Raw genomic sequence first — 16,570 nt, forward strand, 5'->3', positions numbered from 1 at the left:
CAGGGTGGCTTTAGTCCTCAATAAGCGCAGCCAAATGACTGGAACACATGCACTATTTATTGTCTGAACTGCCCCAGCACCTGCCTTGGATTCAGAGTCTTTCCCGGAGTCATGCATTTATACATGCGTCTGGTCAAGCCTTGAGAGACAACACTGATATTCCCTGAAACTGCCAGTGTTCACTGCTAAGAGTCAGCATGAACAGACCATATATCTAAAGTTCAATCTGGTTTTCAAATGGCCAAGGAAGGTCTGAGGAAGAGGTCAAGACAAACGTTTAACAACAGAGACTGCTGCTTTTATTATTAATTGGACCACACAGCTTCAACAGTCATTTTCAGTTACCAGGGCAGTAAAAAAAATCAGATAAAATAAAAGTACAATATTGAAAACATTAAAATAACATACAAAAAAAACACAGCAGCAGCAATTCAATTACGTTCCCAAAATGAGCAATCCTTCAAGCCTAAAAGCAGGCATAGGCAAACTCAGCCCTCCATATGTTTTTTGGGACTACAACTCCCATCATCCCTGACCACTGGTCCTGTTAGCTAGGGATGATGGGAGTTGTAGTCCCAAAAACATCTGGAGGGCTGAGTTTGCCTATGCCTGCCTAAAAGACATCGATGCAAGTGCCAGGTGGGCTTCCCTAGAGCAGGCATTCCAAAGATAGTCTCTCTCTTAATTGCAACCCATCCAAGGGTGGCAAGGCACATTGGCCAAACCTCAAGAGGGCTTGGACAAAAGGATTATTGGAAATATTTGGAATCTGAATTCCAAAGTTTCATGAGTGACCTATGTCAAACATCATGGTATATAAATTAACCATGGAAATACGAAGTAATTAAGCAGTCTCTGACCTTGCTTCTGATGGTAGAATATATTGCTTATAAGCAAGGATACCATAAAGTTCCCCCCTAATAGGATTTTGGGTATGATTTTCAGCTGGAATGGAATGGTCCCATTTCTTGTGGGTTTGAGATCTGACCCGGGAACAGCATGGCCAATGTTCAGGGATGATAGTAAATGCAGTCCAACAGTGCCTGGATGCCACCATGGTGACTGTCCCTGTTCAACAGGGTAAATCCACACAAAATCTTAATGAAGGGCTGGGGACCCTTTTCTGTGGACGGACACAGTTTCTCCGGATACTCCTTCAGGGGTCACAGGGGTCGCTTTTCTCTCTCATGTGGACTGACACACTCGCTCTCTTTCTCTTTCTCTTTCTCTTTCTCATATCACTCATTTACTCATCCTCCCCTCCCAAGAGGCTACTTATTAGGGGAGGAATAGATTGCTGGTGTCAGAAAATTTCAGAACCATTTCCCACTCAAGAACTGGCACTGGCTGCCTGTTTCAATGGCTCATTTCATCACCGGAGACAGAAGAAATATATCTGAGGTATTGGTCTCTTGCAACACTGCCCTACTGTCCTATTAACTTGAAAAGAAAAAGAAAAAAGACGCCTGTACTGTTTGCACACCACTGAGTGGCACATTGCATCTTTTGTTTAGGGTCAGAACATTGCTAGAATCTTGTCCACTGGGATTCTGTCAAGTCAACAAGGCATTTTATAAAAGTGAAGTCTTCCCTTCTGGGTGATTAGAAGTGGAGTAACAAGGAAGATGTTCTCATCTTTGGTTTAACAAAACAGTACAAAAATAGCTGAATTGGCATTTAACATTTTCAGAACACTGAACTGGCATTTCTGCCCTTCATCTTCTTGTCCCTCAGGAGCACTATTCATGCTGAGGAAGAATTCCTCCTAATTGCAGGCTTCCCATTGAGATTTAAAGACAAGAGCAAACATTCCCAACCTGCACCCACAGAGGAAGCAGCTTCTTTTCATAATGCTGACAGGAACATGCTTGTGGTATGAATTCAAACCCATAATGCAAAAATTGTTTCCTATGAATCATAGCAGATGATGTAGTTCTCAACAGAGAGAAAGGTCTACATACGTGTAGTCGATAGCTAATATGTGAGTGAAATTCATATTCCATTTACATGGGGGGGGGGCGAGCCTTAAACTATCACAAGTTTGGAAAACAGTGGCCTATACTTATGAAGACATCTAAAATGAATAGAAGAATCCTGAACTGAAGAGGCCTCCCGGGCAGTTTAGCTCATTGATTAATGACTGTTAGAAGCAACAGGACAATCTATATCATAAGCTTCACATTGCTACTATTTCATATTTTTTTAAACACCATTTATACAACTATTTCTGAACTGCCAGTTCAACACACCATCTGGCAATCCCTTAATCCCTACTACTATCACAGGCCAAAATTTTTAAAAGTATGTCAAATTACTCCATGAGTCGATAATCCAGTAGGTCAATCCCTTTTTAAAGGAACACAGAAAATAAATTTCAAACAGCACTGAATAAATGCAGCTTATAGCCTCCAGTCTCCACAATGCATGGGCTGCCTTCATCTAAATTAGAAGTATTAATATTTACCAAAATAAATATTTACAAGTGATAACCATGGACATGTTTTGTCTTTTTAATATCCGTTATTTATACAAGCAACCATCTGAACAATAGCCAATAATATTAAGCCTAATGGGAGGTGGGAGGGAGGCGGAGACAGACAGGCATTTCTTCTTTTTAATTAAAAATAAAGTACCAAGATCAAAATCTAAGTTAATTATGAAACCTATAGTGCACTTTTACATTGTTGCACATTTGGCATTTTTTTAAAAAATGCAATCCTTGATCCACTTTTAAAAATTGCAGTGTGCATTTTTAACAGGATATGTAACATTTCCTATAAACAGTATACTCTGAAATTGAAAAGCACATTTCTTAGCCAGTTAATCCACAGCAATACTTGGCATGCGAAGGCTGAAGGTTATTGCAATCTAAACAGGCACCAAGACGGAAATGTTGGATTAGCAGCCAGAGAGCAAAGGTTTTCCATAAACAAAGCAACTTACAAAAACCAGTGGATTAATATTAAAATGTTTTTCATCAGGCAATGTATAGATATTGTTTATCCCTCACCGTAGAAAGGATTTGTTCCCAGCTTTACAGTAGGTCAGCATCAAAGGCCGCACACATTTCCCTAGTTACAGTGGCTGATCAACCAAAGCCCCTTTTGGCCAAGTCCTGCCCTTACCTGCCTCATAGATGGACAGGTGGGCATGGCTTTCTCAAAACAACCTGGCAGGCCAAATTTGGCCCACAGAGTGAAGGTTGCCCACCCCTGATTTACAGTAATGCTCTACAAGAGACCAAAGAGGTTATTAAAGTACCTGAGTCACTGCACATCTCTAAGATTTTTGTGTATTTTAAATTATAAAAGGATTTGAGAAGGAAAACTCTAACAGATAAGAAGATTATAGTTAAATTGTGATGGACTGGAGCACTAGAATCATTAAGTGCTGTTACACTATGCCTACAAATTCTATGGGGAGACAACAGCCATAATTAGGTAGAAATTAAAAGGCAAGGAAGTCAATTAATAAACATTTAGCAAGGACTGGCTTTGGAAAAAAATGTAGTTTTGTTTCAGTAAAATATTAGAATCATGGACAACCTTGATAGAATCCCGTTTAGATCTGTTTGGCTCAGCTTCTAGCATTCAAAGTGAGAGTTTAAAAGATGGAAAGGAGTTAGCAACATAAAAATAAGAAATTGGTTTCTAATAAGGCATCTCTGGCAGTTACAAAGTACAGAGAAAATATTCAGCCAAATTCAGTGTCAAAGGCATAAGTGAAAGCTTCTTAAATTTAATGGCTTCATCTTCTGCTATTCACATTTGCCACAATAAATTTAATACTAAAACCACAAAATGTCGCCTTTTATTAACACCAGGGCACTTCTTCACACTGCAAAATTAATGGCAACAACAGCAAGTTCCTTCTTTGTAACTCTTTCAGGCATTTAGTTTAGCGGTTGCACATTTGGTTGCAAGAGTAAGGATACTGTAATAGATCTCTATGCAGATCTAAGTACGCAATGTGTAAGAGATATATAGACCTACTTCAACCTTGCATTCATCTCCTCTGTAAAAACCATTAGGGCATAAGCAGATTCTATTAATGTTATCATTTAATTAACAGTTCTATTAATGGCCATGGTTATACAGTTGGAAAGCAAACAGAATCAGAACTAAATTAAAGCTGCAAGAATCTTCCCAAATTAGTTTCTTTTTTCAGCTCAGTCTCCTACACATTTGTTGCTAGACGTATCTTTCCATCAAGCACAGTATGATCTGCTCTCACTAGCCGTGATCCCATGGTCCTTCCCCCACTTGATCCCATTAAAGTCTAAAAGAATAATGCCCTCTTTCACAATTTCACATTCCCACAATCTCACCTCCAGCTCCTGCTCCCTCTGAAGGGCAAACTGTTTGAAAGATTTGACAATAAGGCCAGCGTTTGAGCAATCATACACGAAGATAGAGGGACTGCCCATCCATGTCTGTAGATCATATATGGATAAAGGGATGTACTGCGTATAGTTCTGCAAAATAAACAAACAAAAAACCCACATATATTATACTGCACAGTGAACAGCAGCCTTTGCCTACAATACTCAGAAGGATTAAACAAGCTACTTCTGTTTTCAGGGTTAAGAAACAATTCCAAATATAATGGAAATAAATGATGCTATGGAATCATCATTTACCATCCCATAAAGTAATACAAGAGTTCATCCAGTGTGAAAATGTTCTCAAATTTACTCTGAATTCTGCTCACTTGTCACTTACTATGTATTATCATAATGCATGTATCAGAGATTGTGGTCATAAAAAGAGCCAGGAACAACTTGAGAAATAAGCTGAACATGTTGTAATGTTAGGTGAAATTCTACCAAACACAGTGTGTGAAAATAATATATGTTAACTATTACTAGCTGTTTATACTGGGTATGTCCCTATGCATATTTGTACAAAGCAAAATAAATTCACATCCTTGTACGGAAAATGCATTGTTTCCTGAATCATGAACGAGAGACATCTTATCTCAGAAGACTCACTGAATTGTCATCAATTTTGCAAACTTATGGTTGCCTTGAAAACTAAGCACAAAGATAGAGCTGAGACCTCTGGCAAGTAAATGAATCACTACTTCTTTTAACCAAATTACTGTATAACCTATGAAGTTGCTGAACCTATCAGAAAACATGGAACAGCTTCCAGTTACTTACATGGTAATAAAACAGATTTCTGTCTTACAGTTTAACTTAATTTGCAAATTCTGTGCACCTGTGGTACTGTAGAATTGCTTGGCTACTTTCTGAGTGATTAACAAAGATTACAAAAAAAGCAACCAAGGAAAAAGAGCAACCATTAATATTTCTGGTCCCCCCCACCTGGCAGTACAGTGCATCATTTTTCTTTAATATACAAATCACTGGCATGTACCTGAAATACTGTAAAGTCAAAATAACAACTTTGAGGGTTTCTTGACTTTATGGTCAAAAATTGTGATTTTAATGGAATCATAAAATATAAAAGAAAGTAGCGGAGGGGGCTGGGAGAATGTCAATTTTCTTTTTCTGTGTAATCCATTAGCATCTCATTAGCTGCTTTCCTTTGTCTGCCAAGTTGCAAAGCAAATTTAGAGCACTGCAAGTCTTCAAAAGAGTGGGAAATCATTTTATCATACTGCAGTGAAACATTGGTCTTGTTGCAGCAAGAGGTGAATGGAAGGAGAAGAATGTACCAATAAATATTCTCCGAATCCTTTTGAGGTGCTCTCTCCTCCCACATGTGCTGAAAGTACTGTGAAGTCCTTGAAGACAAACAGTACCTTTGATCCCTAAATGCCCCATCTCAAAGCAATATAATCTGGGGGCAGAAGAGGAGAAGAAACACATTGCAATTGTCTCTTTTTCTCATGCTTAAATATACAGAGGATGAAAAGCAAGTTCTCATTCCAACTAAGTGAACATAGATGCACTGCAGATTATTTATTTATTAAGTTCCTCTTTATCTGTCAGACTAGATTAAACATCCAAAAACTAGGCTTGCTTTATAAGGCAGTCCTGAAAAATTAAGCTAGCCACGACATTATGCAAAACATGACAAGAGGAATAAAAAAAATCAAGTTAAGGGGGGATGCATGGCAGAAAAGAGTGAAGTGTGTGTGTGTGTGTACGCATACAGAGAGAGACACCAACACACACACTTTTTTAAAAAAAAAGATCAACTCAATTTAATGATTAACTTTTTTAAAGTGACTTATTCAAACTATGCCACACAGTCCTTTTTCACTTGGATCCCTGTGGAAAATCTGCTTAGTTAAACAAAACAACTGAGATCTGGCTTTTTGGCTGAAACAAATCAGACAGAAATAATACTTCCTGAAGGGTTTATCCTTTTTAATCTATGTATCAGAATATATTATCCTTAATCTCTTATAAATATAGCACAACTAGAAAATGATGGGTGCTTAGACTTGCACAGACTCACTGAAAACTCTCAGGTCTTCCACTGAAGGGCAAAGAGATAATTTGCAGAGCCTCTGATCAGAAGCAACAATTCTACAGCTAAAAAAAAAAGGTTACAACTATATCTCGACCACCAAGGGCATCTCAGGGACACTCCGTAGTAGGCTGATCCAATTGCTAGTGAATGTGCAGTCACTGGATTTTAATGCACTACCTAAGAGGACCACTGGGAGAAGTTTTATTTTTTAGAATTTGTCTTAAAACAAAACAGTGGCATTTACTCTGCATTAGAATCTTTGAAACTTCAAGCTGTACAGAACATAGCTGTTTGGAAGCAGAGGGCAAGAGCATTTCCTCCCTCCCCTGTCTTGCTTTTTTTTTTTTTTTTTTTTTGTTAGAAAGAAAGCACACTTCCCCTTCTGATAGGCAAATATATCATGTTTCACATTCCACCTATGCAAATCCAGTCCTCCTTCGTAACCTGGGCTACAAATCTTTAAGACATCTCCTAATAATAGACAGTGGAGTCTTCATCAGATTACCCCAGCTGATAAGGCAAGATAGCTGGCAAAAGCACAATAAATAAATACTTAATAACGCTGTTGGCACAACATCCAAATTTCATTCATCAGTAATTTATTTCCCTCATTCTTGTAGCACATTCAGCATCACATTATTTCTATCTTATTTACCGTTCAGAACTCATTAAGATCTCTTTTTATTGTTTTTAAACACCAGATCTAGATTAAATATTTGGTGTTGTGTTGGGATGAATGTTAATTGAGTTCTGAGCTCTATTAGGAAGGAAGTTGCCTTATACCAGGTAATATGCTCCAGTATAGTCTTCCTTCAGCAGACAGTGGCAATTCACTACCACCTATTTTACTGGACCTTTTTAACTGGAATTGACTCGAATTGAACACGGGAACATTTTGCATGAAAAACACATGATCTGTTTGCTGCCAAATTACTAGCCAGCAACATTAGTAAACTACGACGTAAGTCTTTGAGGCTACTCCATAGAAAGAATGAAAGAACCTAAGTCCTCTCCTCCACACAGGGCTGAAATGGTAACTTTTTGCAAAATGCACTGCAAACTGAACAACTACATTTTTGTACTTGGAACAATAAAACAAAAAAATTGAAACTGAACTGACCATATAAACATCCAAGAGCAACTCTCCCTCAGCTATATGGAACCAGCTATAAAACACAGTTAGGAGCAACCCCAAGGCGGTAAATAAACTGCTGAATAAAAGTCTCTGTTTCACTATGAGTCACCTGTTGGAGGTAGTAAATGTGTTACTTAAAAGGCAAAACACATTTGGGTAAGTGCAACTTGTAATCAATCATCATAACCTATCACCCACTTCTCATCTCCATGCAAGTGAGAAGACATCTTGATGTCTAGTACAAGCTCTTGTGGCAGATTTGCTGTCTGGAGTAAGGCTAATAAGGATTCTGAATGCAAAGTGGGTTACGGCTTCCAACACCACAAAGGCAAGCTGAAAATCCCGGCAATGCATTTCATGTTTCTTACATTTATAGCATACACTGCAAGATCACAATGACCAAAGCCAAGTGCATTAAAAGGTATGCCACTGAAGACTTGTTCAGTGTTGGGGCGGGGGTATTTTTCCTTAGAAGGTAAGGTACCATGCCCATTGCTGGCACTGTGTAACAGTGTTTTAGAATCATAGAATCATAGAGTTGGAAGAGACCACAAGGGCCATCGAGTCCAACCCCCTGCCAAGCAGGAAACACCATCAGAGCACTCCTGACATATGGTTGTCAAGCCTCTGCTTAAAGACCTCCAAAGAAGGAGACTCCACCACACTCCTTGGCAGCAAATTCCACTGTCGAACAGCTCTTACTGTCAGGAAGTTCTTCCTAATGTTTAGGTGGAATCTTCTTTCTTGTAGTTTGGAACCATTGCTCCGTGTCCGCTTCTCTGGAGCAGCAGAAAACAACCTTTCTCCCTCCTCTATGTGACATCCTTTTATATATTTGAACATGGCTATCATATCACCCCTTAACCTCCTCTTCTCCAGGCTAAACATGCCCAGCTCCCTTAGCCGTTCCTCATAAGGCATCGTTTCCAGGCCTTTGACCATTTTGGTTGCCCTCCTCTGGACACGTTCCAGTTTGTCAGTGTCTTTCTTGAACTGTGGTGCCCAGAACTGGACACAGTACTCCAGGTGAGGCCTGACCAGAGCAGAATACAGTGGCACTATTGCTTCCCTTGATCTAGATGCTATACTCCTATTGATGCAGCCCAGAATTGCATTGGCTTTTTTAGCTGCCGCGTCACTAGCTTATGGAATTTGAAGAGCAATTTCTGGAATCCTCTTCAGGAGGAAATTTGGACATGCACATTAATTATGTATTTTAGCTAGCATCATTATTATCTCTGTAATCTAGCTCTCTTTATGTGCACACACTAATGCAGAGAGAGCTCCTCCAGAAGGACTGCAGGTACCCTTTCAAAAAAAGGAGTTACAAGAAGTTCATAACAACTTAATGTGGGGGTACATAAAGGTGTGAACAAACTGAAGCTCTAAAATCAAACATTAGCAATAACGCTTTTATTGGTTTCTTGATAAGTGTTGAGAAAATTTGACATGAAAGGGACCATAATTTAACTCCATCTGCAAATCGTGTACCTTGTTGAAGACCCATATTTCTCCATTTACTGTTGGTCTGGGGACACCATGCCCATTGTAGTGGAAAAGAACTCTCTCTTCCTTGGCATTTCGACGCAATGAGGTGCATAGCTTTTTAACTTCATCCACTGTAGGATCAAGACTCTGCTTGTATCGGGCCTGGTTGGAGAGAGGAAGGAGAAGGAGAGAGAGAGAATATTGTTTTATTTTTGCATATGGATGAGAATTAACAATGATTTGACATCTTTCCTATATACAAGAATGAAGCTCACTTTCATTTAAATAGAGCACATAAATCAATAAGCAGCATATATCTTATAATGTTTAAACTACATTTGTGTGTCCCCTTTGACAATTTCCCATGAACTCTTGCCTCTTATTCATTATTAAACAACTAAATAAACTTGGACAACTTTAAAATATCCACCTGCTATAAAAGCATCTCTCTCTTCATAATGCATAAACCCTTCCACAAATTATATTAGTACCAAAGGAAGTATCTGCAGTCCTGAAATGATTACAGGGTATAGCTAGAGATGCTGCAACAATTTAGACCTAGACAATAGGTCATTAAACATTCCAGAAGATAGAAATCCCAGATGAAAGCCTTGTTCAAATGAAAGTTTATTGTAAGTTAAGCCCCTAATTCATTTTTCAAACTCACTAGCAGACAATAGCCAGGGCACAAAGAACTACTTAGGCTCAAGCAAAAGGTATATACCATTTTCAGACTCATCCCTCCTTTGGGTTCTGCTGGATCTAACAGCAGCCTATGAGATGTCTCTTGGAAATCCCACAAAGCAGGGCAAGAAGACAAAAGATCTCCTTGATTTTTTGTCCTAGCAACTGGTATTTAGTGCTATACCGCCTCTGAACACAGAGGTTCCACTTAGCTTGTGCCCTATACTCATGTATGCTACTAGAAAGAAAACTATGTGCCAATTTCATGTAAGAAACCAGAAAATCTACCATTGACACAGTATGTACAGGAGGTTCATGTCCCTCCACAGATAGCTCCAACTTTATTCCGCCACTTCTCCAATAACTTGTTGCTTCTTATACATCTACAGTGCTATTAATATGAAACCTCACTGAAATGCTTGAAAACAGCTAATAATTATAACAATAAAATAATAATAGAACTTGCTTATTAAGGATTTGTTCATAACCTGAAGACAAACAAAATTTAAAAGACAGGTATGCTCATGGCATCACTTGTGATGATATTCTCTTGCACAAGTGCCACTGAAAGCTAGTGGAAACTACAACAAAAGTGCAGTGCCAATTCTAACACAATATCACAAGCACAAGTGCCTGTTCACCGACATTTTCTGCACTCGCATACTCTTAATGTAATGTTTCTTCGTGTTTGGCCCCCAACCGCTTACTGCAGAAAAGCAGAAAAACACTGGTACATAGCAAAGTTCTTGTATCAGTCCATTCATTTCGGCAGAGCTTGAATCAAAACAGAGAGCAAACGTCCTTTAAATAACTTCATTAGGAAGGCTTATAATGGGGGCGAGGGGAGAACAACCAAGCAACAGCTATAAGTTTAAAGGGCAAAGAGCTACTTCTAAGAAAATATATACTGTATAACCCCATTTCCTGTTTTGTACAGTGTCCTTTCACATTTATTTTTTGCAAACTTCTAAAAGGTACTGCAGCATTTTCCCGTAAGAAACAGTAACCTTTCACTACCTGTTTTTCTTTCACATTTTTGTGGGTTTTTTACAGGAATAAAGCAGCAAGTTAACACAATAGTGGTTCTTGGCATTTCAGGGTGTTCTGTTAAAACTGTGCCTTGCAGTGTAATATTTCATTCCACTCATCTGTGTTTATGAGCAAGAGACAAGCAGCTGCAGGAAAGATGCTGCTAAAGTCTGTCACTCAAGAATGCTGCTCACAGTAGACTGCATTAATGCAAGCATCATCTTCTATCTCACTATCATATCTTACAGTGCCGTTATGAAGGTGCTGATTTGCAAAATGCATGCCTTAAATCACATTCTGCCTGTTGGCGCATTTACAAGACACTATAACCAAGCCCTCGAGTGGTAGGCAATTTTTCAATTCTCACTTTGAAGAGGGGATAGGGGCAATTTCCTTGCTGGAATCTCCGTCGCATCCCCCTAGCATAGCTATTAAACTGAGTTCATAATTAATAGTGGTGAATGGAAAGAAGAACTCTACATTAGAACACCACTTTCACATTTACAGAGCTGAGCTGTAGTAGGAGGAAACAGGAAAAGAAACAAAGAGCCACTAAATAAGCAGTTATATACCTATCTGCCAAGCAAGGAGTTTTAGCCTTCGCTTCCTGTTTAGGGAAGTTTTTAATATTTGATGCTGTATTGTTTTTAACACTTGATTGGAAGCCGCCCAGAGTGGCTGGGGAGACTCAGCCAGATGGGCGGGGCATTAATAATAATAATAATAATAATAATAATAATAATAATAATACAGCATTCTCATGTACAGACAAGCCAAATCTCCATTCATGTTGCCCATGATGAGAGATGAAACCAGCAATTTGTTTTGTTTTGACAACACTGTAATAATATTTCCTTTAGAGAGAAACAGAGAAAAAGCAGGATAGTGATTAGGGAGAACTTTAAGGAAAAGCTTGCAAACATTGCCAGTTTTTCTTTGTTTGGTTGTGTTGCATACTATGAGGTTGTATTCAGCTCAGGGGCAGAGCATCCAGTTTCATCATTTGAGGTGGAATGAAACATGCCCCCACAGCCCAACAAGCCTGTCGTACATGTGTTGTGTGGCAGTGCCAATGAAGCACTGGCAGCAGTGCCAGCTTCTGGGAAAATCTTGCCCAAATCTCATGAAATCTTACTGGAAACTAGTGCCACTTCTCTGGAGGCAGCAGAGCGCCCACGGGAATGCTACCTGGTGGGTTTTCGCTGCGTGAGGTAGTCACCTAATCTTGCCTCATGGACAGGCCATACCTGATTCAACTAACCTTTTACTCCAGAGTAGTAGTCATGGCCACTGATAGCAGTGAGTCTACCAAGAGTAAGCTGAATACAGCCCTATATTTGTATCCCACTTTTTAGACAATTACTTTCTCCTAAAGGGGCTCACAGCAATGAAAACGGGTTCACAAAGACACACAAGGGAAGCAAAGTGTGAGGTAAGAGTTCTCCATGGTGGCAAGGAACAGTATTACTGGCTGGACATTTAGAGTTTGACTTGGCATCATCCTGGGCTGGGACTAGGTCTGAGAAAGAGTCCAGTATCAAAAAACCAAATGTGCGTGAAATTGGTGTGCCTTGACATGTCCTGCCACGTGGTGGAGATAGCTAGGTCAAACTGGGTTCAAGTACAGTATTGGCCCGAATATAAGCAGCACTCCCCCCCCCCAAATTCTGACCGTGAAAAGTTAAAGTGCGGTTTATATTCGCAACCTTACAGTATTCAGCTAGGAGCGTGGGCCAAACAGTGCCACAAATGCGGCAAAGGGGTACTTGCCCTGCACGTTGTCCCCAATTTTCTCCCCCAAGGCTGGGAAGGGAGGGGGGGGAAGGCTGCTGGCAACGCAGCTCTCCCCCGCCCCCCAAGTATGCAGCCAGGAGCAGTGAGGAAGGGAGTGGCTTATATCCGGGTATTTTTTCTCTCCCCCTCCAATTTTAAAGGTGTGGCGTATATTTGTGTGCGGCTTATATTCGGGCCAATACAGTATGTTCTAAATATGTATATATTTATTGGGTAGAATTATCACTGTAGGACCACTAAGGCTACTGGGATCAAAGAGATGAGGCATTGCCTCCATCCAGAAAAAAACTAAATTCCAGCATCGGAAGTTGTCTTATATTGAGGCAAACCATTGGTCCAAAGAGCCCAGTAGCTCTTCAAAGTTTGTCAGAAGTTTTCCCCAGGTCTACCAGCAGATGCCAGGGACTGAAGTTGGGACCTTCTCCATACAAAACAGATGTTCTACCATAAGCTATGCCCCTTCCTAAAACAGGCTTCTCAGATTTCATCAAAAATATTCTCTCTTTAAGCCACAGATTCAACTCTATATTTAGTCTCTAAAAAGATTTGATCACATGCTTCACTTATCAGTTTCATTAACTAGCACAGGTACATCATTTAAATATTGTCTGGATGTTACCACTGCCCCCTTCTAGAAGGCAAACCAAACCTTATGTTTTGACTATTTACATGCCCCCTGTGATTACAACACCAAAGGAAAAAAAGCAATGTGAAGAGCACAGCTTGGTTCTTTTGATTCATGGTTATTTCCCCCCAGATGTTATTCTGTCAAAATGAGTTCTCTAAGACAGCGTTCCCAGCTGTTATGCCATTTTAATGACAGTATAAACATTGTGCAAACAGTAAATCGGGATGCAAGATTCCTTATAAGCAAAATAAATAAATAAATTTTTGTGTGTGTGTGTTTAAAAAAATATCTATCTGTCCTGTTTTCATCTCATGAAACTGCAGGTCAAAATTGCATTTCCTTCCAAATGAATGCTCTCCTGCGCCATAAGCCATTTTGGTTGCTTTGTGTCTTAACACCCAATCAGACCTATTTCCTGCAACTACTGCCTATGATCTTATTCTTCTCCCACTCACTGTACTTCCCTCCCTCCTTCAAATCAGCTATGAAGAACAGGCAATACATCTTGAAGAAATGGCAGTGGGGATTATATTTTTGTCAGTGCATACAAGAAAGAGTATGCAATACAAAATGCTTACAGGATTTCTACAAACTGAGGGTGTAATTCAACCCCCCTCCGAGCTGTGCTGGACTGAATGGAGGTGTCCCTCTGCCCAGCCCACTGACAACAGAAAGACCCAAAATTAAGCATTCAAGGGCAAGGAGGATCTGAGCTGCTCTGGGATCCACTGGATCCCATGATGGCATTGGGCCTGATAGCTGTGCCAGCTACAGGTAGATACAGTAGTCTGTCTTTCCCAGCTGGCATACATGGCAGAGATGTAGCCCTGATGTTGTTAAACCCTGCTTCGAATTTCCCATTATTTTCCCCATATGTATCCCACCCTTCATTAAATGAACTCAAAACATGAGACATGGAAGTTATTTTATGCTCACAACAACTTGAGGGCACATTTATTTTTAATTTTATTTGTTTACCGCGTTTATACCTTATTCTCCAAGGAGCTCAAGGTGGCATACATGGCTCTCCCTGCTCCTCATTTAATCCCCACAACATCCCTGTGAGGTAGGTTAGGCTATGAGGCAGTGAGTGGCTCAAGGTCACTCAGTGAACTTCAAGACTGAGTGAGGATTTGAGCCTTGTCTCCCAGGTGCTAGTCAGAATAACCACATAGGCTAAAGAAATGGTGGACTGCCTGTCTCACTTTGCTACTAAACTACAAGCATGGTCAAGCACTTACCTGAATTCACTATGCATCTCACCCCACGTGCAGCATGATATCTGTGTCTTATGTACCCAGTGCTCCCATTTACATAAAACTGATTATCTATGTGTTTCAGACGTCCCATAGGTCATTTAAACAAAATGGAACATTCTGCATACATGTGGGAATATTCTAAGGACTATCACAGAAACAAGAGATCAAAGAAAAACTCCAAGAAACAAAAGCACAGATTGGTAGGTCTCGGTGCATTTGGGGATTGAAATGTCCATCAATGAAATTTTATTTCTAGTTCCCTTGGTAAAAATTATTCAGAATTTTTTTCATGGTGCAGTGTTAGGAACTGCCAAATTGTGCACAGCCTTTTTGCTTCTCAACTGTAAAGAGTCTTTCCACTCTTCAAGACTACACAATTTCAGAAAGACCATGTCTTGCTAAGACTTGAAACCCAGAGCATAAGATTGTTTCTAAAAGTCATATTGATTGATTGATTGATTGATTGATTGCATTCCAGAGTAATTATGAGATAAAAAGGAAGCACTTTTCCCAGCAACACAAGGAAGAATTGCTCAATACAGTTTGGGAGCAATTACAGTGGAAACAGAGTACATACCTTCCCTAAACAGAAAAGCAGTAGTTTCTACAGGAGTTGCCAACTAAATTGCTTCTGGAAAAAGGTACATCAGAAGAGATCCTTCAATTGACAGAAAACTGACACATGCTTAGAAACAGATTCTAGCAAAGAAGCTATCTTCCACTGTCAACCACAACACCATTATCGGCGCTAGACAGAATATCCTGCTGGCAGTATATAATCAAAAAGCAGCAAATTGCTTGCATGGAACCTGAAATGGGCAGATTACTCTACAATGCTAGTGGACTGTACAATTTCAACTCTGGATCCCTGTAAACCACTGTTCACAAGTTGGGAGTCAGCTTCAGGAATGCATGCTGTTTCCTTTGAAATTTGTGAATGGACTCTTCCTCCTCCTGTCAATCTTAACCATAGTTTAGTATAAAATTGTCACCATTGCTAACCATGTTAAATGCTAAACAGTGTTCCCTTCTCAATCAGAATTTGAAACCAAGGTTTGAAATGAGCTTGCATCTGGGTAAGATGGGAACCATGGTTCATATTAATGTACTTGTAATGCTAGCCCACATTTAAGCTTAACAACAGCAGGAAGTGGAAAATTCACATGAGAGGGAAAGGAATGAATGCACATTCTCAAGATTCACTTCTAATTCGTAAAAGAATGGTGTGCAGAGAACCAACATTGCTGTTGCCTTAACTATATGTAGAAAACAAAATCTAATGCTGTCTACTGAAGGAATGGGAAATCTGAGGCCTTCCAGTTGTTGCTGAACTACAACTCCCATCATCCCTGACCACTGGGCCATGCTGCCTGTGGCTGGTCAGAAAATGAGAAGGGCATAGGTTTGTCAAGACTACAGTTAAAAACATGTTGTGGGTCACAAGTGGTCCACTGCTGCTCTGAAAATATAGTTGTTTCCCCTCTGTAAGCATTATACCTGGAAAAATAGGCTACCATCAAAACTTTCAAAAGGAACTTAGAGAGACCTTAAATTGAAAGGCCTAGCACAGGGTAGCAATTTCTCACCAATGTCATAGTAGTAGATTCATATGACAGCAACCGAGAGGAGAGAAACACATCATTTCACATGAGTAATTCCTTTTCTCCTCTGTCTCCACACCCAATCTCTCACATAAACTGCATATTCCAACTCTTAAAGGAAGAAATCTGATGCATTTCATAGTGAAACCATTCTAATTTTCAGACCACATAGCTTTGGGGGCCCAAAGCAGCACATCTTGTTCCTCCAATCTGCCCTGCATTTTTGCTGTGCCACTCTTTCAAGCTAGTAGCTGACAGGTTTACAACTTTACCCTCCTCACACGAAGATTTACCAAGGGCACCAATGCACAAGATCATATTGGTTTTGTTAAGATTAAGTAGACTGAACCATATCGCTCCTAGGTACTGGGAGAGTGCTTAAAGTTGATTAGCTTTAAAATGTTATTTTAAATCACAAACAACTGACACCTAAATGAATTTCCTCTATTGGTGTTAGATATAGCTTTTTGACAGTAGAAAGACCTCACTATGTAGTCAAGATTATGGGT

General features: G+C 39.7%; 1 protein-coding gene across 2 annotated transcripts in view; it reads right to left on the minus strand.

Moving 5' to 3' along the window:
- Positions 1–16,570, minus strand: part of RPTOR (regulatory associated protein of MTOR complex 1) — a 328,366-nt gene that overhangs the window by 205,544 nt on the left and 106,252 nt on the right. For both annotated transcript variants that reach the window (XM_081849519.1, XM_081849518.1), the window contains exons 4-5: positions 9,070–9,228; positions 4,328–4,474 (exon numbers count right to left, since the gene is read on the minus strand). In XM_081849519.1, the coding sequence (XP_081705645.1) occupies positions 4,328–4,474; positions 9,070–9,228 (306 nt within the window). The remainder of the gene's footprint in view (positions 1–4,327; positions 4,475–9,069; positions 9,229–16,570) is intronic.

This window comes from Podarcis erhardii, assembly GCF_964252035.2.
Source record: "Podarcis erhardii genome assembly, chromosome: 2".
Classification (NCBI taxonomy): domain Eukaryota; kingdom Metazoa; phylum Chordata; class Lepidosauria; order Squamata; family Lacertidae; genus Podarcis; species Podarcis erhardii.